This window comes from Meles meles, chromosome 6 (genome assembly GCF_922984935.1).
Source record: "Meles meles chromosome 6, mMelMel3.1 paternal haplotype, whole genome shotgun sequence".
Classification (NCBI taxonomy): Eukaryota; Metazoa; Chordata; class Mammalia; order Carnivora; family Mustelidae; genus Meles; species Meles meles.
In genome coordinates, this window is record NC_060071.1 from 135,259,381 (window position 1) to 135,282,550 (window position 23,170).

The window sequence follows — 23,170 nt, forward strand, 5'->3', positions numbered from 1 at the left end:
GGCCCATTCCCAGGCCCTGCCCCACAAGCCTGTTGCAGGAAGGCTGATGACTAATGCCATCAACAGTTAACATTTACTGAGGTTGGTGGGTACCTAGCACTGTTATTATATTATTTTCTTTACACACATTACTTTTATGTTATACTATATATGCATATATTTTTTAAGATTTTATTTATTTATTTGACAGAGAGAGTGAGAGGGCACAAGCAGGCAGAGCAGCAGAGGGAGAGGCAGGCTCCCCACTGAGCAGGGAGCCTGATGCTGGGCTCAATCCCAAGACCCTGGGATCATGACCTGAGCCGAAGGCAGAGGCTTAACCAAATGAGCCACCCAGGAGCCCCATATATAATGCCACATATATTTTATTGATATATACCATTGTACATTGTTTTACTTCATTATCACGTTATCTTTTCAGATTTGCTCCATTTTACAAACGAGGAGACAGGCTCAGAGAAGTAGAGTAGGTTGCCTAAGGTCACCCAGCAAAAAAGCTATAGGGGCTGAATACAAGCTCCAGGCCATCTGCCATCAATGGCCAGCTCTAAATCCCTACATCCCAGAAGCACGCAGGTAGCTCTACATGATGGGAGATGTTCATTCCATAGCCATAGCCTCTGCTTCAAATCCAATCACTATTTTCCATGACAAGGACGCCCTTTCCAGTACAGTAGTACTGTACTTGGTCAGGCCTGAAAAATCATTAATGTCCATCTAATTGTTCTGTGGCATTTATTATACGTTTTATTTACAACATGACCGCTCGCACGTGGCAAAAGAGGAGATGGCAGGCAGCGAAGTCACTCCTTCCTCCACACACTCCTTTTCTAAGTTCTTCTGCTCAGACACAACCCCCTTCTCTTGGCTTTCAGAGACCACACTGCCATTCGATGGGTGTGAGTTGGTGAGCTGGGGACCAGCGTGGTGGCACGGGTACGTCCTGTGATCACAGCCACGCGGGAACACGAATCCTGGATCCTCGGGGTCATTCTGGCACTCGGTGGGGGAAGAAATGCTGTGACGTGCAGACCCTCCCACCCGAGAAGTCTGTCTCCTGTGTCCTCCCCACCGGATCAGACACAAGGCCTCAGCTGCCGCTTCCACGGGTTACGAGCTGAAGGGTGAAAGGCAGCTCTAATGTAGACATCATCTCAGTTAAAATGTTTCTCTCGAGTTTAATGGAATACTGCAGAGATCTAAATGGAGATAAAGTACCACGGCTCAGAGAACAGCCCGGATGCTATCTTTATGCAGCATGACAATGTTCGGTGGTTAATTAGACACCGTTAACCTATTTTAACAGGGGACATAACTGGGATAAATGGGGGGAAGTGTCCTTGAAATCTCTTAATATCCACAGCACATATTGGACCCTAGACTCACCTTCTTGCTGCAAGACAGAACAGGCTTAAAATAGACCAAAGGGCCAGGCATCTAGCAGCCTGACTGTCCCAGGGGAAGGCCCTCTGCTCGCCCAGCCCCCATGGGCCACGGCCTCTGATCCGGATGTGAAGGGTCTGGACACATGGTTGACGTGCAACTTGTTACCTGGGAGAAAAAAGCTGGAGCCATGATGTGTGGCTCACAGGGCTCCCATGACAAGAGGAGGAAACTCCGCAGCCAGGGGGCCAAAGTCAGAAGCACCTGGCGAGGGGAAGAGCAAGAATGAGCTAACAGCCAACAGGAGCCAAAACTATCGTGTATTTCCAAAATATATCACTCCTCTGGAGGAAAAGAAGTCAAAACACCATTTTCTTATAAGGTTTTTCTGCCAGCATAATTGTTAAATGTCCACTAAAAATCTCCCAAGTGCCTCCAAACCTCACTTGAGGTAAATTTTACCGAGGCACGAGAGAAAGGAGGTAATGTGTCCCAGATCGTGTAACAGCTCACCAGCACATCAAACACCAAGGCTCTATTTTATACACTGTGTGAACCACAAAAAGAGCCTTCACGTGAAAATCCGAATCTGAGCAAAGGAGACGTTGCCACTGTAATCTCAGCTACCAGGTCTAGATAGTAGCAGGCCGTGGACTGGGTCATCTGCTCTAAGATGTCCTCACACCTATCATACCGACTGAAAGTCAGATATCTGCCATGGAACTTCACGTGGCAAGTTGAAGCTCCCACTGTTCTCCCCTCGCCTTGGCTCTTAGTTCTTCCATTCATGGGTTCAGAGTTCAGTATGTGTTTTCTCCCTCCTTTTAAAGACGAGTAGTAGTAGTAGTAGTAAAGACTCCTCAACACTCAAGTGTTGGCATTTTGGTGTTTTAGGTCATATTAGATGGTATTTAGCTTCTGCTGGTATCATCAACAAGGTGCCGGGCAGAAAGATGAAAACCCTAGGCCAGGTAGACTACCAAGCCCCAGCGAGTTGAAGGTAGTGAATTTATAAGGCAATTCCTGGGTAAAGTTTGCCCCCTGCTGGTCAGATTCAAAATACCAACTCTTCTGATTCAAATTCTAAAGGCGCATTTTTATCAGGATGAAAAAAGGTTGACATTATGGACATTGGACATTGGGGAGGGGAGGCGAACCATAAGAGACTATGGACTCTGAAAAACAACCTGAGGGTTTTGAAGGGTCAGGGGTGGGAGGTTGGGGCAACCTGAGGGTTTTGAAGGGTCAGGGGTGGGAGGTTGGGGGAACAGGTGATGGGTGATGGGGAGGGCACGTTTTGCATGGAGCACTGGGTGTTGTGCAAAAAGAATGAATACTGTTACGCTGAAAAAATAAATAAAATGGAAAAAAAAAAAGAAAAAAGGTTGAAAGTTTTAAGAGCTAAAAACAATTATGAGCACACACGAAATGTATGTATATGTCTGCTATCGATCGACAAGTAAAAAAGTGGAAGAATTGAGAACTCTAGATCTTTGGTGTATCAAATGAACATTATTTTATTCAGTTTCTTGGGTAACTTAATTATTTGGCACTACTAAGAGGTGTTGAGATTTGGGGATCTTTCGCCCAGGATTTTACAGTCTGGCTGGAGAAAAGAACATTCTAGAAATACCAGTAGTACTTCCAGAAGACACATATGGCAGTGCCTGAAAGACTACTACTGCCGACTTCCCTGTGCATCTTCTACCTAAGAAAACAGAGACCAGGAACTAACGTAAGAGCCCAGAGGCTAACCAGACACAGAGTTGGAGCTAGAGACCAAGGTTCCCGCTCCTCATCTACTGCTGGTCCCAGCTTCCCAGGACAAGCAATGGAGATGGAAGCGACATGGTAGTGCATGGTAGTGCAAAAGAGGGAACTAGCCATGCTGGCTGCAACCCTTGGGGGAGACTTTCTAGAAGCCTGGAAGATGAGCAGGCTTGGAGAGGCAGAAAAGCTCTAGCATGGTTCTTCCTGCTGAAGGAAACAACCTGAGTAGAGTAGAAGGCAGAAAGGGCCAGGGGTGTTCGGAAGACAGCAGGGGACCTGGTGTGGCTGAAACGCAGACGAGGTGGCGTCACGCGTTGGTATCAGCGCTATAAATATACACACGGATGCTGCTCGGGGATCAGGAGAGAACCATGGGACTGGAAATGAATTTTCACAGGGTTCCCTTTTTTCCCTTCAAGTTAAGTCCACAACTGAAAGAGAGGTGGCAGTGAACACTGTGCCACACACTGGGTATCAAAGCAGCAGGAAGGGGCCGAGCGGCACAGGCTCTGTCAGCCCTCTCGCTGAGGGAGAGGCTGGGGAGGAAACGCAGGGGGGAAGCCGCGCTCCAGGGCAGCGCTTCCCCGACGGGCTGTCATTTTCAATGCCACCCTCAAGAATTTTGCGACAGCTGCGCAATTTCTTCACCTCCTCCATGTTTTACTTGTACTTCAATCCATTTATTTAAAGGAAAACTTTAGCTCAATGGAAAGCTAGCATTACCAGCCATATAGAAGGCAAACTGTGAAAAAAAAATGAGCGTTTTTTAGAATCACAGAACTCACTTTATCAGGCCGGTGGAAAAGACAGGAACTGGGAGGCTCAGCGCCTACCTCTGGGAAGTGTGGCCATGAGGACGGAGTGTGAAACAAGAGATCATGGGTCCCCGAGTCAGGGATAAACATTTATCAGTGTTTCTGGAGACCTGGATTTCAGTCCACTTTTAATCACTGAAGAGGAGTTTCTGCTCTGTAATGGAGAGACCTGTAAAGATTGCCTTCTAATCCCTTACCCACAGTTTTCTCTGCCCTTCCTCTACATCCTGTGGTCCCCCAAAGGCCCATGAATACATTCACGCCCAGCCAGGTGATGGGGCACTCAAAGAGAAGGTGACACATGCCGTTTCAGGTGACCCTCTTCCGGCTAGCTGTCGGTGTGCGGGAGGCCTCCTCGAAGGCTCAGGACCCACCCCGGTGACTCCCTGCCATAGACGAGCCTGGACAAGGCCAAGGACGCCCTGGCACTTCTAAACCCGGCCTCTCCTACGAGGACCACCGTGAAGCCAAGGGGCCCAGTATAGCCACCTGTGACCAGCTGTACTGAGAGAAACATGGGTCAAAAAGTAAAACCCGTGGCAGCCCCAGAGACCAGAGAAAACCCAGATTCTGTGAGGGGGCTGTCCTCCAGGTGTATATTCAGACTGACAGATGCCCGAGTGGCTGCTTCTGTGCTAAAATTGCTCTTCTCAGTAAAGAACTACATTACTTCTCAGTAAAGAACTAAAAAGAAAAGGGAAGAAATATGAGATAGGGAATGACGTACACACCGGCACTTTATTTCCGAGAGACTAAATCCATCAGAGGGAGGACAAGGAGATCATTTCTGTCAGGGGAATCCCTAGTCACCCTCTCCTGGCACTTGGCTGCCCAAGCTACAAACCAGCGAGTCCCCCACAGCAGGCTGACCAGCCCAGGATACATAACTTTGTCCTCTGAAAGTTTGTCTATTCAGTAAGATTGTTTCATACGATCAACACTGCATTTCTGGAAGGGTCCCAGAGGACTGCTGGGAAGATAATTTCTTGCTAACAGGCTTGCTATTGCACAAACAGCATAGCATGAACTTGATAAACGCATGCATGTGAGGTTTGTGGATGGGCATGGGCCGTAGAACAAGAGGCACGTTCTAGTACACTAATTAGCTGTATGACCTTGGGGAACAGGCCAAGGTGACATTTTCTAACTCTCAGATTTTATACCTGAGTCCCTGAAGCAGCCCAGGCCTCACTCATTTCTCCCTGTCTAAACTAAAGGGGCCCCGCGCCCCATGTCTTCCCAGGTCTCTCCCCAGCTCTGTGAATGACACTGACCCTGCCCCATCGTTCCCCATTTATACCATTCCCTAGTCTGACCACTTCCCCCCCAGCAGACCCTTCCCTGGAACTGGCTTTTCTGGCCCCCAAATTTCAATTACTGGGATGTGCTGGTTTGGAGATCCCAAAGTTAACATGGCAAGAAAAAACAAACAAAAAAGGAAGGGAGGAAGGGTGAAAGGAGGAAGGAAACCCTCTTTCCTTTATTCAATCCTTTAAAAAAGTATTTATTTATTTGAGAGAGAGGAAGAGAACGAGCAGGGGGAGGGCAGAGGGAGAGAGGGAATCTCAAGCAGACTGAGCACTGAGTGCGGAGCCTGTAGTGGGGCTCAGTCTCAGAACCCTGAGATCACAACCCGGGCCAAACCAAGAGTCAGCTGCTTAAAGGACTGAGCCACTCACGTGCCCCTGTTCAATCATTTTTAGAGATGATAAACACGAACTCCCTTCCTACATCAGAAATACAGCACATTTTCCATCTCAGTCCTCCCCTCTCGTTCCTGAGGGATCATCAAAACCAGCCACTACCTTCCCAATTGCACAGGGAAATTTACGTTCCCTTCACCCTCCTCTCCTGTACAATTAACCCAATCTTAATGTTCCTGGTGTTTTCTTCCTGCTTACTAGGACTCCTCTCTACTTCCTTTCCACTCTGAGCAGCTGGAAAGAGGATGTTGGCCTAGTCGTGCAGAGCCCTCCAAACCTCCAAATCAAGCTCCCCCAAAAGCAGCCCTTTGTCCTCCGGGTCCCAGAGGACTCAGAACCCCGGGCTCAACCACTTGGGATCTGGCCAGCCTATGTGTGGGTGCTAAGCTCTGATCTTGGGCCCTGATGGGGCTTAAAACCAGTGGCCGAGGGCACCTGGGTGGCTCAGTGGGTTAAAGCCTCTGCCTTCGGCTCAGGTCATGATCCCAGGGTCCTGGGATCGAGGCCGGCATCGGGCTCTCTGCTCGGCAGGGGGCCTGCTTCCTCCTCTTTCTCTGCCTGCCTCTCTGTCTACTTGTGATCTCTGTCTGTCAAATAAATAATCAAATATTTAAAAAAAAAAAAACCAAAAACAAAAAAAAAAAACACCAGCAGCCGAGTGGGGCTCTGGAGTCAGAGGGTTCAAAGCAGAGTTTCACCATTCACTAGCCATGTGCTCTCAGACAAGCCACGAAAAACTACAAATTGGTAATACCACCACATTCTGCTTCACAGGGTGGTTCAAAGATTCCAACGAGCTAACTCATGCAAAGCATTTAGCACAGTACATGGCACACAGGAGGTGCTCAGGGAACAGTGGCTGCTGCCAACATTATTATTATTACTATGTTATTATTCTCACCCCAGTCTCTACTCCCTATGCTGCTGATCACTGCCCAGGCTAGACACACTCTTTCTCCTCCTTGGTCCTGCAACTGAACCCAAGGCTTGAGGTGGGTGCTGGCTAGGTCTGCCCAGCTAAGTTGCTTCATACTTTTTGCTTCTAGAGCCCTTGTTCCCCACCCCTGCTTCCCACATTCCTGCTGCCTCTTGCTGAACTTGCCTGGAGCCCTCAGTAGACATGCCCAGCAGTCCGCCCTTACCGGCTGGCCTGGATGGTGCCTCCCATACTCACAGGAGAAACACTCTGCCTGACTCCCAGGGCCTCTCCACCAGCTGGACCCTGCTTCCTATAACAGTATTAACTTCACCTTCAGCGTTAGCTTCTGGGTTTTTCAGAGGACACCCCTCTTCTGTTTCTCATCTCCTGCTTTATTTTCTCTGCATTTTGGTTCCCTTCTTTCATTTTGGCCAACTCCATTTATCCCTGTCTAAAAGGCAACTTGTTCTGGCTTTCAAATCCTTTAGAAAGTATTCCCCACTGCTGGGAAGCTTCTAGAATTCAGTGAAATTGTTTCTAGGCTCCTTAGCACACCAGACCCTCTATATCACACAACACAGTCTTTATGATAGGACGGTCTCACACAGTGACTTCTACAGCTCCTCCACAGATGGGGCTGACCACAGAAAACAACTTGGTACCTACCCCAAAGTCCTTTCTCCTTCTTCTGGATTCAAACTCTAATTTTGTTTGGGTTGGCAACGAGCCCAACTGAAAATAATCAATTCCATAATCTCTTTCACATTGAGGGGTAGGCATACACCACATTTCTGACCAATGAGAAAGACATGGCAGTCCCTGGAAAGTATATCCCCCCATTCTGTCTCCTCCAAAAGACAAATTCCTGCTAAGAAACAGCCCTATGCCTTCACCTCCATGTCATTCTCCCTTCTTCTTAGCTGGAAAACAGAGGTGAGGCCTGGAGGTACAGCAGCCATCATACAACCATGAGGCATGAACATGAGGACGAAGGCCCAAATGTGAAGGACGGTGGGCAGGAGGATGGAAAGAGTTCCATCCCTGTCATCACCATGGAGCAGCCACACCAGCCTTAGACTGTGGAGCCTAGACCTCTTGTTTCCTGAGACAAAGCTCTTTCTCTGTAAGCCTCTGCTAGTGGGGTTCCCTGTTGCTTGCAGATACAAACGCAACCTCAACTAATCCAGCACATCCAGTGGCAAATGAGAGGTCATCCTAATTGAGAAGGAACACAGATTCCATGGAAAAGCAAACCTCACACAATTATATCTAGTTAAGCATATGGTCTCTTAAGAGAAAGCGAGCATTTGAATCAGATACAGAACAGTACAATCTCGGGATAGGAATGAGCAACATCACCGAAATCTGCTGGGAAAAAAGGCATCCAACTCAGGGAGAAAAAAATGAGCAGACTCTCTCCACAGCTTTGTCTAGTCTAAAAAGAGAACGCTCTGCTATCAAGAATGGAGAGGAGACCACCTTTAAGATGATTCCACATGAGGAGAAATGGGTCTTTTTATTCCTGCAAATATCCCAAACCATAAACATCAAAAAGGCATTCAGAAGCGCCTGGGTGGCTCAGTCGGTTAAGTGTCTGCTTTTGGCTCAGGTCATGATCTCGGGATCCTGGGATCAAGTCCTGCCTCAGGCTCTCCGTTTGGTGGGGAGGCTGGTCTCCCTCTCCCTTGGTGCTCTCCTTCTCTCTCTCTCTCAAATAAATAATATCTTTTCTTTTCTTTTTTTAAAAAAAAAGGGCATTCAGAAGAGGTGTTATAATGTGTCCCTCACACCACTGGTCACATACCTGTCAACACTTCAGTGGCTCCCTGTTCTCTAAATAATTAACCGTGTGCCTGGAGTTCAAGGTCCTGCACTCAAGCCCGTTTCTACCTCACCTATTTCCATCCCCTTCTCTAGGCAAACCCTGGGCTTCAGTCACCCAGACCCGCTCATTCCAGACTCACTGTGGCACATTCAGGCTGCACACGCAGCCTCTGTGCCTGGAAGGACGTCCCTGCCTCAGTGTCTGTCCGCTGCTTCATTTCAAGACAGTGATTTCGAAACTAAAAAATGTTTCAAGTAACCATCTAGAAAGCCTATTTCAGAAGTTCAAATGTCCCTTCTGAGTTCGGGAGGGGCTGTGAGACCACTTTGCTTTAATGCCAAAGAGACGGGGCACGAGGGTGTTGAGCTAGCAGACTTACACCGGCCCTCTCCTCCTTTCTCCCCGTTCAGTGCCCTCTGAGAAGAAATCTGGCATACCCCAAGGCCTACGCATTTGGGATTTCCCAGGATCAAATTCCAGTGCTGAAAAGGGAACTCGATCACCCAGTTTGGACCCCTCAGGGAGCCTCCACCCCAGGAGTCCACAAGACTTGCCCTAAGGTGACACGGTGTGTGTGTGTTTGGCAGAAGGGGACTAGAACACAGGCAGACATCCCAACTCCTAATAGGTGCCTGGGGAAAGGGTTAGTGGCCCTAAGAAAGGAGGGCGGCCAGAAATGAGCTCAGGAAATGGCCTATCTTTCACATGTTCTTGGGGCACCCCGCTCTGGGCTAATCTGGATTATTCTGCCCTCAGTCTCGAAAAGGAGTCAGAGGCCCGAAACCAGAGGCGGGGCTGCTGAGGCAGCGGTAACTAGAACCGGCTCTCGAGCGCCTGGGAATGGATCCAGTTCTTGGAGGGCACCGCAGGGTTAAAAGGAATGATCATTTCCAATGCCTAATTGAACTTAATGATGAGCCTAATCAGGCCTTTCAGTGGCAGGACTGGCCTGGCCTTAGCTCGGGGCCCTAAGTGCAGGCTGTATCCTTCGCACTCACCTTTCTGGGGCCCAGCGGCTGGCTGGAGCACAGCTCTGCACACACGTAGGCCAGAGGAGGTGAAGGTCAAGCGCTCACTCCCTGTTATTCTTCCCACAGGCCGACCGTGCTGGATGCTGGAACCACATGCAAACAGTCCTCACGGAACCTCTGCTGAGGGCCTACGGAGTGCAAAGGTACTAGACCAGGAACCAAGGGTGCAAAAACGGAAGGCAGCGAGACACAGAGAATTAAGAGAGTGACCCTGCAGCCAGGTGCACCCAGGCTCAACCCCTGACTGGTTCCTTACCAGCTATGGGACTTGGGGCAAGTTACTTAACCTTCCAGAACTTCTACTTCCTCATCTGTAAGCTAGGGCAATAAGAGCACCTATCTCATGGGGTTGTTTTAAGGATAAAGGAAGACAACTGCTTAGCTGTGCCCAGCACAAAAGCCAACATAAATGGCATAAAAACTAGAAATAACTGGGCACCTGGGTGGCTCAGTCGGTTAAGCGACTGCCTTCAGGTCAGGTCATGATCTCGGGGTCCTGGGATGGAGCCCCACACTGGGCTCCCCGCTCAGCGAGGAGTCTGCTTCTCCCTCTCCCCCCTGCTCATGCTCACTTTCTCTCTCTCTCTCTAATAAATAAATAAAATCTCTAAAACAATTAGAAATAACCTCAGTGCCCACCAAGAAAGTGAAGAGCACATTTCCACCATGGCACCGCGATGCTGCAGTTAAAACATGGGAAGAGCTCCAGATGTACCGCTAAATGAAAAATGACAAAAATTAAGAACACCCTTAAATGAACCTATTTATGTAAAATATGTAGATAGATTGATAGATAGATTTCAGTAAGCATACCTATTGTGTAAAATTATATATTGAATATCTATCGTTGATAAAAGCTAACCAACGAACTGTTACCAGTAGTTACTTCTAGAGTGCTGACTAGCCTTGGACAACATGGTGATTTCAGGCAAATTTAGCTTTATCTGTCTTGTTTGAGTTTTTACATCGTTAAAGTGCTCTTGGCGTCCTTGCACAACTAAAAAAGGCTTTTAAAAAGTATACTCCCACTGAGCTCCCCAGCCATGGAGGGATCCCAGCGGACCCTGGATTAGCACTGCTAGAGACACTAGACTCTGACAGGAGATGAGAAGAAACTGGCTCTAACCTTCTGGTTTCAAAACCTCTGCACTGGGCGATTATCCAGAGAGAGAGACGGGAATATTCCACACCACGTGGTGTTTTTTGGCTGTTACCTAAGGGATACTTCCACGGGCCTATCATTTCTTCCCTGACCCTCCAAGACCCTCTTGCTTTGCGATCCTACCCCCGGCTCCACAGAATGAGCAGCTCTGGCCAAGGAAGACTTTGCACTTCTGCAGAATGAGAAACTACAAAGGGCCACAAGTCAAAGCCTTCACAGGACATGCTGAGAAGTCACTCCAGAACCACTCCCGGTTTTCAGTTACAAACATCAAATTCAAGGGGCACCTCCATCCGTTGAGCCTCTGACTGCTGGTTTCAGCTCAAGTCATGATCTTAGGGTCGTGGGACTGAGCTGTGCACTTGGCGGGGACTCTGCTTGAGATTTTTCCCCTTCTTCTCCCTCCCCCTCTGCTCTTTTTCCCACTCTCTCTCAAATCAATCTAAAAAAAAAAAAAAAAAATGAAATTCAAGAGTAGCTTAACTTGTTAAGAAAAGCTCAAGACCTGAAAGGAAGTTGAGAGCAGGCTCAGGGGGAGGTGGGGATCAGGGCCTGGACTTCGGGGTCTTCCGGCGGGCCTCCCCCCAGGCCTCCACACGGGTCGCCCCACAGGCAACTGGGAAGCAGTTCTGCTGACTTAGGCCCTTAGAAACACAGCCATTGGATGCCATGTGGCCTCGGGGACCTCAGCGGTCCCTTCCCTGGTACACAGGCGTCAACAACAAGTTCACCTCAAGTCACGGCACGTGCTCCTCCCCTCCTCCTCAGGTACCTCAGGTACCTCAGGGCCTTAGGTACTCACCTCTGCGCCAGGGAGGGGACTGACTAGGGCCACTTGTCAGGAGACAGCTCCACTCTTCAGAGTGGGAAGTGAAGTGTCCAAATGCTACTCCACATGGGGGCCTACGGGAACAGACTGCCATCACCTTCCACTGGGAGGCACTTGACAGAATTGCAAGATTCCAATTATTTCATATTTAGTCATTTGCATAAGTAAATTGGTTTTGTGACACTAGACAAGCCATCCAGGGCTCTAACCTGCATTGACTATAACACAGAACATCTCTCTGGCTCTTAACTGAACAGCACTGTGCCAGTCTAAGTGGGAGTGCGTGAAAATGTCCTCCACCGGAACCTCAAAGAGAAAAAGCATCATGTATGCTTCTTATCTTTTCCTTAGCCTAAGGGGTCTACATGTACCTTACCTGAAGCTTTTATGATACTTTCCACAGGATCACGTTATATTCAGTACATGAATAAACATGGGAAGTCTGCTTTCCCAACCTGGGAAAATACTACATCTATGGTGAGCTTAGGATTACTTTTATTGAGATGGGAAAGTTTGGAGTACTATGTAGCCCTTAAAAATGAGACAGTTCTACTCTGTCTTGCAATTCAGAAAGACCACCAAGAAATACTGTTGTATGGGGGCACGTGGGTGGCTCAGCTGGTTAAGCATTTGCCTTCAGCTCAGGTCATGATCTCGGGGTCCTGGGACTGAGTCCCACATCAGGCTCTCTGCTAGACAGGGAGTCTGCTTCTCCCTCTCCCCCTGCCCCTCTCTCCCTCATGCACGCTCTCTCTCTCTCTCTCAAATAAATAAATACAATCTTTAAAAAAGAAAAAAGAAATAACAGATATGTTACCATTTATGCAAGGGGATAAAAGACTATATGAACCTGTACTTCTTGCAAATGCACGGAGTCTCTTTGGAAGGATACTGGTGAATGGTGGTTGCCTCTGGGAAAGGAAACGGAGTGCCTGGGGGGAGCAGGGAAGGAGAGCTTTAGCTTCTTATCCTCCCTCCCTACCCTTCGAATTCTCTGCTACATATATTCCTAAGGTATATAAAAATAAATTAATAAAAACCAGATCCACTTAAGAGTGCTAATGTCTCAAAAGATGACATGAGGGCGCCTGGGTGGCTCAGTGGGTTAAAGCCTCTGCCTTCGGCTCAGGTCATGATCTCAGGGTCCCGGGATCGAGGCCCACATCGGGCTCTCTGCTCCGCGGGGAGCCTGCTTCCTCCTCTCTCTCTGCCTGCCTCTCTGCCTAGTTGTGATTTCTCTCTGTCAAATAAATAACATATTTAAAAAAAAAAAAGATGACATGAAGTTATGCAATGACTGGGATGTAGGAGTTTGTTTGAAGGGTGACTTTAGTAAGGACCTCACTGCTGTGCACTGTGGGGCCGAGTGGGAAACGACAGTTCTGTTGTTGTTATCTATTACTCTCACTCCTTCCCACAAACCAGCTACCAGAGCCAATGAAATCTACCAGAATGGTGCAAGTATGTTGAGATGGGCAAGGCCCAGGGACAGAAGGAGCTGGGCACACTCCACACCTCCCACTACTTCAGGGAGGACACTTCTTTCTTCCTGAGTTATTTCATTGCATATAGTCTAGGTGTTCTTTATTTCGTCTTCAGGTCCTACTGAACATATGTAATTTCCAGCAATAAACAATGCAATTAAATTCCAATTAAAAAAACAAACTGTGGGGGCGCCTGGGTGGCTCAGTGGGTTGGGCCGCTGCCTTCGGCTCAGGTCATGATCTCAGGGTCCTGGGATCCAGTCCCGCGTCCGGCTCTCTGCTCAGCGGAGAGCCTGCTTCCCTCTCTCTCTCTCTCTGCCTGCCTCTCTGTCTACTTGTGATCTCTCTCTGTCAAATAAATAAATAAAATCTTTAAAAAAAAAAACCAAAAAAAAAAAACCAAAACTGTGAATTCTCCAAGTTCAATTAAAATAGAAACTGATCTACACCTTCCTTTACCAACTTTCTGTCCAGGCTCTGAACACAGGTGGAGAGCAAAGCCAGAAACTGCTGTTTGGGAGCCTACACAGAACAAACGAATACAAGGTGTACATTAAAGAGATCTGCTGTTGAGGCCCGAGGTTACCTTTTCTGAGTATGCCATGTCTTGGAGGCCACAGAGTGGAATTGCATAAATTCATGAGAAAGCACGATAGAAAGTGGAGACAGAGGTTTACACTGGAGACTCTCGTGGGCATCTCCAAAAGCCCCAGAAAGAGGGACGCAGCACCCAAGCCCTGGGCACGGCCACTGGAAATGGGTGCACAACGAGCTACTGAGGACTTCCCTTCTCACCAGCTCATATGCAACTGCTTCACTGATTTCACCTGATCTGGGACACTCATCTCTCATGGCCAACCTCACCCAGAACCAAGTTCACCCACGGTACCCAGGACCCCCGGTCCCGCCATGCCGATCCCGGGTTCCTTGTGATGGTTGGCAGCATGTGGAAAATAAATTCTCAATATTTCTAATTTGTTTTGTTTTGTTTTGAAAACTAAACAAAATTATGCTTATTGACGAAAATCTGAAGGTTCAGGATTAAGATCTTATAGTTGGAAATACAGACCTGGGGATACTTGGTCCCCTTTCAATTACTGGAGCTCTGTAAGAAAAGTCCCAAACTCACTCATTGATCAAGCATGAACTGAGCACCTTAATGTGCCGGGCACTAGACTCAGAAACAAAAAATACAGACAAAAATCTCTTGGAAAGTAACCGTTGACTAGTTACTAGTAATGCCAACGCTGAGGCAGCTGCAGCTCTCAAACAGGTCAGCAGAAGAGAAAAAAGGAAAACAAATAGAGAAGAGAAAGAGCCACAGGTGGTAAAACATTACCCAGAAGGGTGTTTGTTGTACTAGACTTTCCACTTTCCTGCAAGTGTGAAACTTTCTGAAATAAAGACCGGGGGGTCAGGGGAAGGTAGGATTATAGACATGAACCGTATTTCACGTCACCAAAGAGGTGACAAAAGAAAGTTCTTTATACAAGAATTTTTGTTAAGGGAAAATTAGAAAATCATCATTTAACTCCTTCGATTGAAATCATGCTCTAGGCCACAGTTCCGCATGGACACGACGACTTCTAGGTGGGAGTTTGGTGGGGGGCGGAAATGGAGGGCACATTCCTGGCCCCACTCATCGATCACAGCCTTGCCTCACGTGGAGCCCCTGCACACCTGCGCCTCTCCCTCTGCCTGTGCCTTCCCATGCGACGCAGCAGGATGGGGAGAGCACCACCCTCAAAGTACTCCTGCCAACATGGTGAGCCGGAGTCTAACTTGCTATATCTAGATGTAACTACAGCTATGCAAGGAAGGTGAAGGACAGAGGAACAAGCGAAACACCATGATCAGGAAGCACAAGCCAAATTCAGAATGTGGGACATTCCACAAGACAAGGAAAGAAAGAAAGAAAGAAAGAAAGAGAGAGAGAGAAAGAAAGAAAGAGAGAAAGAAAGAAAAGGTAAGGGAAAGGACAGAAAAAAGAAAAAGAAAAAAAATCAACAGCATAGAGAAAAAGGGAGGCGGGGTGTTGCAGAACAAAAGGGAGACTAAAGACATCTAATAACTAAATATAAGGTGTAGACCTTGATTTGCCCTTTTTACAATCCAACTGTAAAAAGACATCTTTGAGACAATGGAAGGATCTGAATATGGCTAGATATCAGATGACATTAAGGGATCATTTTTAATTTTGACAGACAGGATAATGGAATGATGGTTAATAAACAAAAATAGTCCTGATCAGTTAATAAAAATTATCTTCAGCAGGAGAGGAAGGAGGGAGGGAAATAATGACATTCTTTCTATATGGTCAAGCTTCTCTGTTTATCCTTGGACTCATAAAGGATAAAAGATTTCTCACATCTATATGTATACCTTCTTAACACTAAGTAACTACATACAAACATACATACATATATAGAAAGCTCAGTACTACACACACACACACACACACACACACACACACACACACACCCCCCTCCAGTCCTTCCTTCATCTTTTTCAAAACATAAAACACTTAAAACTATCCTTGTAGGGGCACCTGGGTGGCTCCATCTGTTGAGTGTCTGCCTTCAGCTCAGGTTATGATCCCAGGATCCTGGGATCGAGCCCTGTGTTGGGCTCCCTGCTCAGCGAGGAGTCTGCTTCTCCCTCTCCCTCTGTGTGTTCTCTCTCTCAAATAAATAAATAAAATATTTTCTTTAAAAAAGCAGCTATCATTTTAATGGAAAACTCAGGTGACAGACAAGACAGCGTGTGGTCACAGCCTAGGGGCCTTGGCCACTGTGGGCCTGGCCCCACGGCCCCGCAGCAGAGCACCCACATCTCGGCACACTGATACCCACCGGGCAGCACAGGGCACACCAGTGGAGAAATTCCAGCTAAGCTGCCCTCCGTGCTAAGAAACCGACTCCCATGGGGAGAGAAAGCCTGTCACAATGCTGGTGCAAGAGGACAAAACACATGTTTGCCACGGTGCTTACAGATCTAGAAGCCCGGAGGCTCTGTGAGTTTTTGCCTTTTGCACTTTTGTGGCCTAATAAGAATGAAGTATTCACTGCTAACAAGAAGGTAGAGAGACTCTGGCATGGCAATGACACACACACAGAGAGGACAGAAGCCCTTTAGTATTCTTGGAACATCTATGCCATTAAAAAAGAGAGAGAAAGAGAGAAGGAGGAGGGAAGGGGGCAACCTCGGGCCTGGCACTCGGCTGTTCTCCCGCCATCTTGATGTCCTTGACGCGTGCAGATGGTGTGGAAATGCTGGCACCAGAACAGCCCAGGAGAAGGAACGAGCGGCCAATGGAGATTTATGTGAGGAGAGTGAGATGGACAAGGTAAAATTGTCAGGAGGAGTTGTTAGAAAGTAAAATATATTGTGACAATTCCACTCCTGCCGTTCATCAATAAACTGACAGATCATTTAGTGTCAATTAGGAGTGATAGATGGACAAGTCCCCATGATCCTGGGCCAAAATTAATGGCTGGGAGGGAGAGGGTGATTGAAAATGACGGCTGACATTGAGAGCAAAGTCCTGAAAGTCCCTGAGGGGCCATTACTTGCCTCATTCCCTTGCAGATCAATGCAGGGACAAACCCAAAAACAGACACTTTGAGACAAAACTTAATCAGACTACCTTTCCTTCCTCTCTTTACCGGGTCTAGTTGCCTCTCGTTCAGCTCTGTTCTCCGCGGCCAAGTCAGCGACCCACAGGCTATAAGGGCCCCAGATGGAATCTTTGGCATAGCTATGACTTTGGTGCCCGGAGAAGGAAAGGTAGTGATCCCAATAGGCCCCAGGATATTCCTGAATATGGCTCTTTCCTGCAGCTCGGGGACGAGCATGGGAGTCCTGGCATCCAGAATCTCTAGCCAGTGTGGCAGGTGATACACGTTCTGCTCTCTATCTTGGGCAGTGTCATCCAAATAAAATAAATCCCAGAAATTCACATCCCTGGGCTATCAGCTCCTGGTTCATATCTGGAATTAGCCCTTCTACCTCACTGGCAACAACACAGCTGTAGACCTCTGTAAACCTCCTTTTCCTCCTACCTCCCTGGTAGAGGGTACCTACCTTCTAGAATGGAGCTTACCCAACAGAGCTGGTACAATGCCTATAAGGAACAGGTGTGGACTGAATGTTTATATGCCCCCCAAATTCATACGCTGAAACCCTAATCCCTAACGTGATGGCACTTGGAGGTGGGACCTTTGGGAGCTAATCGGAGTTAGAGGAGGTCCTAAGGGACCCACATTGGGATTGGTGCCCTTACACAAGGAAGAGATACGAGATCTCCCTCTCTCTATATACACACACCAAGGAAGGCTGTGTGAGGATATAACCAGGAAGAGGCCCTCAACAAGAACCAGACCACGTGGGGCACCTGGGTGGCTCAGTGGTTTAAGCCTCTGCCTTCGGCTCAGGTCATGGTCTCAGGGTCCTGGGATCGAGACCCGCATCGGGCTCTCTGCTCCGTGGGGAGCCTGTTTCTCCCTCTCTCTCTGCCTACCTCTCTGCCTACTTGTGACTTCTCTCTCTGTCAAATAAATAAATAAATAATTATAAAAAAAAAAAAAAGAACCAGACCATGTTGGGAACTTGACCTTGGACTTCTGGCTTCCAGAACTAGCAATCAAGGTGACAGATACATCGATGGCTTTGTGTTCTAGCGGCCTGAACCAAGTCAGTGCCATTATTATCATTTCAAAAGAATTCAAGTTGAGTGCATGACTTTCCAGCATGAATTCCCTGCTCTAAGCAATAAGGTTACTATCCCCGCAACACTTCTCCGTACAGCAAGGCTCTCCTCATGATCCTCTGCGCATGCGAGTCCACCCAGCCTGAGCCCCATGTCCTCTGCAAGGGACCCCCAGTCCCTGTGATCTGTCTCTCCTCCGATGTCCTGTCACCGGTGTGAGCCAGTCCATCTGGTTCTCACTTGCAATGTGCTCCTTCCATTGTTCCTGATTTTCGTGAGCTAAAATCCCCGATCTTCCCAATGCGAACCCAAGCTCTTGCAGGGCAGGAAGCACAGCCACACTCTGTCCTCCCTGGAGTGCCCCGTGGGGTACAGGAGGCCACGCTTTCCAACCTGAATTGGTGGGTCCTCGATGTGGCCCAACGACGGCCGCTCCTACCGCTGGCCAGCAGCCTGCTCCTCTTCCTGCCACACGCCTGGTCTACCTTGCGCCAGAGGCCAGCTCTCCTCGGCTCCAGCAAGCTCAACAGTCTGCCTTTCTACTTTGGAAAAAGAAGAAAACCAAAGGGCCAATCCAAAATGAAACTCCCCCAACTCCCTACTCCCTCAATTTCTCTTGATAGCTGACCCAACCTTTCCAAGTTCCCTCTCATCTTGGAGGAAAAACGTCCCTGCCTCCTTCTGTCTAGGGTTTATCCACCTCTCTCGGAAGGTTTTATCCTTCCAAGGATCCCGCTCCTTCTAATCCCTCCTGTTTTACCTGCAAGCTCTCTTTCCCTACATGTGACACACATGGTTCTTGACACAAACCTCTCCTTCCAAATACTGTCCCCTATTTTCCTTTCTTTCTCAGGGAAGATCACCATTTCTTCACCCGTTCCTCCTCAGCCCCGAATATGGCTTCTGCCCCAGTGCAAATCACCATAACCTTCTCAAAGGCCCCTGGTAACTTCCGAACAGCCAAATCCAAGGCTCTGTCCTTGGCTTCTATCTGTGTAGATGACCAAGTTGTACCTCCCTTTTGGCCTTTCTTCCAGACTCCCGAACTGTGGAAAATTTTCTACCTGGACCACCAACAGCCTACAAATCAGGTCTCCCCTTCTGCTTTCCCTACCTGATGGCACCACCCCCAACCAAGTCACAGAGGTGAGGCCCCCTTGCAGGACCTGCCACCCCTCTCTCCTTTGCCCTGTATCCAACCAATGGTCCCCAGAGCTCCTCTCCTAGCCAGGCTCACACCACTGCCCTCGTCCAGCTCTTATCATCCTTCAAACAGAGTATGACCTTCCCAACCACACTTCAACCTTCCAGATCTCCACTTCCCACAATGACAGCAAAGTGACCTGATCTGAGAGCAAAAACACCAATGAGGTCATTCATTTGTCAATCGGCAGTCACGGAGCACTGGTTACGGACTGGCACTATTCGAGGCATGGGACATGGGTAAATAAGAGTGTGTCTCCTCTCGAGAAGCTTACGTTACAGGAGAGAGAAAGGGACTGCATGTACGCGCACCCACAAACACACGCATGTACGTTCGCATGTACGTCACGTACGGAGACAAGAAGAGATGGGAGCACAGAGTGACGAGGGGAGCTACTTTTTATAAACTGAGGTCAGGGAGCGCCTTGCCGGCCATGGTAAGAACTTGGGGATTTACTTGGACTGTGGGGACTCCCACTGGAGGGCTCCGAGGAGACCAGGGAAATGACCTTGCTTATGTTTTAAAAAGGTCCCTCTGGCTCTGGGGAGATAAGACGGAGGGAGAAAGGATGCAGGGGGAGACCAGTTCAGGACGTTCTCAGTCAAACCAGTGCTAGAAATGACTGCGGCCGCAGCCAAGCACCGGCAGCGCAGACCACAGACGTATTTCATCTGTAGACTTCACCTGCTTTGCTGACAGACCAAACATGGGCTGAGATGAAAAGAGGGGTCCAGGAGGATTCCAAAGTTTATGGTCGGAAGTAATGGGGAGGCCAGAGTCACCATTAACAGAGATCTGAGGGAGACTCTGGCAGGTGCGGGTTAGGGGATGGGACAGGAGGGGTAACAAGGAGGAGCACTGATTCAGATACGCTGTGACTGAGTCCTATATCCAAGTGGAAACTTCACCTGGATGATTGGATGTTCGGGGACAGGACAAGAGGGATATATATTTTGGAGTGATATATATTTTGGAGGTGTCACTGTGAAGGTGAGAGTCAAACTCCTGAAACTGGGTCAAGATCCTGCAAGCATGCATGTTGACACAGAAGAGAGGAGGTTCGAGGATGGGCGTTGGGTTCCCCAGCATTGAGAGAGGTCGGCACTTGGCCACAGACTGAGGAGACACACAAGATAATACTTTGAAAAGTAACATATGAAATGGAAAAATATCTTTTTCCCGGAGCAAACTGATTTGCTTTGGAAAAATCTTCAATATATTCATTTAAAATATTCATTTTTGAGATTTCCTTTTGTTCTCTAGGCAGCAGATACAAGGTTTATCTCATCTCCATATTTCAAAATAAACTCCATATATTACAAGCACTAAAATCCCCTAATACCTTAGAAAAACAGGGCGACTCTGGGAGACTCTCACTGATATATGAGACCTACATTTCAAAGTTACCTTCTTCTCCTTGGTTAGCACTAGAAAGTAGTGCTATGTTCTATAAAGCAAAGAGTGGTACTTGCCAGCAAATGAATCAATGGAAAGACCACTGGAACACAATAACGAGTCTGAAAGTAGACTCAGGTATGTGTGAAGGTGTAGAATTATGATACAGATGGTTTCTAAACTTACCAGAGAAAGACGGATTTTTAAATAAATGGTGGTGGGACCACAGCCATTTGGAAACAGATAAAACTGATCCATACCTTATACCATGCAGTAGAATTAATTCTGAATGGATCAGAGATCTAAATTTTTAAAATGAAAGGGTGTGGTCATTTTCCAATAAAACATGATCTCTAAAAACTGGCAGTTAGCTTGTGGGTCAAAGTTTGCTGAATCTGGGGTGTCTGGGTGGCTCAGTCGTTAAGCGGCTGCCTTCGGCTCAAGTCATGATCCCAGGGTCCTGGGATCGAGCCCTGCATCAGGCTCCCTGCTCAGCGGGAAGCCTGCTTCTCCCTCTCCCACTCCCCCTGCTTGTGTTACCTCTCTTGCTGTGTCTTTCTCTGTCAAATAAATAAATAAAATCTTTTAAAAAAAAAAAGTTTGCTGCATCCTAGTAGATAGAAACAAAGAAGAGTAAATTAAAATTGTATATGCTTATGTTTAATTCTGCAAAAAAGAGTATAGGTCAGATAGACCAGAAGCTAATAAAGAGGTTACCCATGGGGGATGGAAGGAAATGAGGCGGAGGGAGTAAGGATGGGAGTGAGACATCTCTGAGTGTGTTTCTGTACCATTTTCATATGATAAGAAGTGTATCAAATCACCTGTTCTTGCCCAAAACCTACAACTTGAATCTGATCATGAGGAATCAGAGAAAACCAGAATTTAAGACATTCTATAAGACAACTGGCCAGGTCTCCTCAAAAAAAAAAAACAATATCTGAGAAAGCAAGGGAGGAATTGGGATTATTTTCGAACAAGAGCGATATTTTAGATAAGATGAATTTACCTAAACAAAAGTATCTACATAAACTTAAATAAAAATTATTCTGGATATAAAGAGGCAGAACTACCCGACATAAGGTGTGAACTCTGACGGCATCCTGGGGCTATAAAAGACATTTCGGGACACCTGGGTAAATTTAAATATAAATTCTTATTAAATATTAAATCATTATGAAATTACTTGGATGTGAGAATTACACGGTGATCATCTGGAAAACGTCCTCAGTCTTGAGAGATGTGTGTTGAAGTATTCAGAAGTGAAACATCATGACTTCTGCAACGATTCAGGGGGAAAAGTGTATGTGTGTAACAAAGAACATGGAGGACATGGGGAGATGGAGAGGAGAAGGGAGTTGAGGGAAACTGGAAGGGGAGATGAACCATGAGAGACTATGGACTCTGAAAAACAACCTGAGGGTTTTGAAGGGGCGGAGGGGGGGTGGGAGGTGAGGAACCAGGTGGTGGGTAATAGGGAGGGCACGTACTGCATGGAGCACTGGGTGTGGTGCAAAAACAATGAACACTGTTATGCTGTAAATAAACAAATTAAAAAATAAATAAATAAATAAATAAATAAAATCTTAAAAGAACAGAAGTTTTAAATTGACTGTGGTGTTGGTAGCACAACTCTGTTAGGGCACCAAGAATGACTGACTTATACATTTTATATGGGTGAATTACATGGAATAAGAATTATACCTCAAGAGAGCTGTTCTAAAAAAATTAAAGAAAAACAACCCAAGAGCCAAGTGCCCACATCCACACTCACGAGCTGCTGGCACTTACTTTGAAGACTTCATGGAGTCATCTGCCCAGCCTCCTTGCCTGCGGGGCGGTTTGGGAGGGGGAGCCTGAAAGGGGACGAGAAGCCAAAATCACAGTCACTCACCACTGGTATTCATGCATGCAGGGGATGCGGCTGAGGCACCTCAACCAATATTCTTTCAAAATCTTTCCAATAAAAATACAGTAACATTTCTATTTACTTTCAAAATCTGGATGCTTTCGAGCCCTACGGTTGGGTGTGTAAAAGCAAGATCCGTAGGGTAAGATCTGGATGGCAGAGTCTACTGAAAGCCGTAGATGGCCGCCTTGGTGGCTCAATTGGTTGAGCGACTGCCTTCAACTCAGGTCATGATCCTGGATTCCTGGGATCGGGTCCCATATTGGGCTCCCTGCTCAGTAGGGGGTCTGCTTCTCCCTCTGACCTTCCCCCTCTCATGCTCACTCTCTCTCATTCCCTCTCTCTCAAATAAATACATTCTCTCTCTCTCAAATAAATAAATAAGAAATCTTAAAAAAAAAAAAAAAAAGAAAGAAATGCTTCACACTTTTTAAGCCAGCAATTCTAATCCAAGGAATTTATCCCAAAGAAACAATCAGAGAGAGACGTAAGGGCTGTTTCTGAATAGTAAACAACTCAAAACCAAAATAGATGGCAATAAGAAATTACGTAAATCATGGAACACACATGTGAAAATACTATGTAATAACGAAGAACTAGGTAAAAAAGAATACTTAATGAGATGACAATGTTTGGTATATAGTAACTCTTAAAAAACATGTAAAATAGTAGTTATATGCTTCCAATTTGAGGAAAATATTTTTAATACATAATATCTAGTGTTAACTAGCTATAAGTACATGAATGAGAGGGGATTCCAGGGACAGAACTGTGGGCAATTTTTTTATTCCCTTCTTTGTGTTGTTGTGTATGATCTAATTTTTTTTAATAATCACCTTATATTACTTTTATAAACTGAAAGGTAATAAAGATGTAAGACGAAGGTTTGCTTAACAGACATAAACTAAATGGGTAGGTTACAAATCTACTCAGATTACTTAGGGAAGAAGGAGTCACCTGCCAAGGATGCATTCAGGAGCCTAAGTGTAGGCATTCCAGTCCAGCATATCTCAACTGGAAATACCGAGGGGAT

The 23,170-nt window shown here is 47.0% G+C and overlaps 1 protein-coding gene across 2 annotated transcripts in view; it reads right to left on the bottom strand.

Moving 5' to 3' along the window:
* Positions 1–23,170, bottom strand: part of IFT43 (intraflagellar transport 43) — an 81,204-nt gene that overhangs the window by 27,982 nt on the left and 30,052 nt on the right. For both annotated transcript variants that reach the window (XM_046009014.1, XM_046009015.1), the window contains exon 3: positions 22,020–22,084. In XM_046009014.1, coding sequence (XP_045864970.1) covers positions 22,020–22,084 — 65 coding nt within the window. The remainder of the gene's footprint in view (positions 1–22,019; positions 22,085–23,170) is intronic.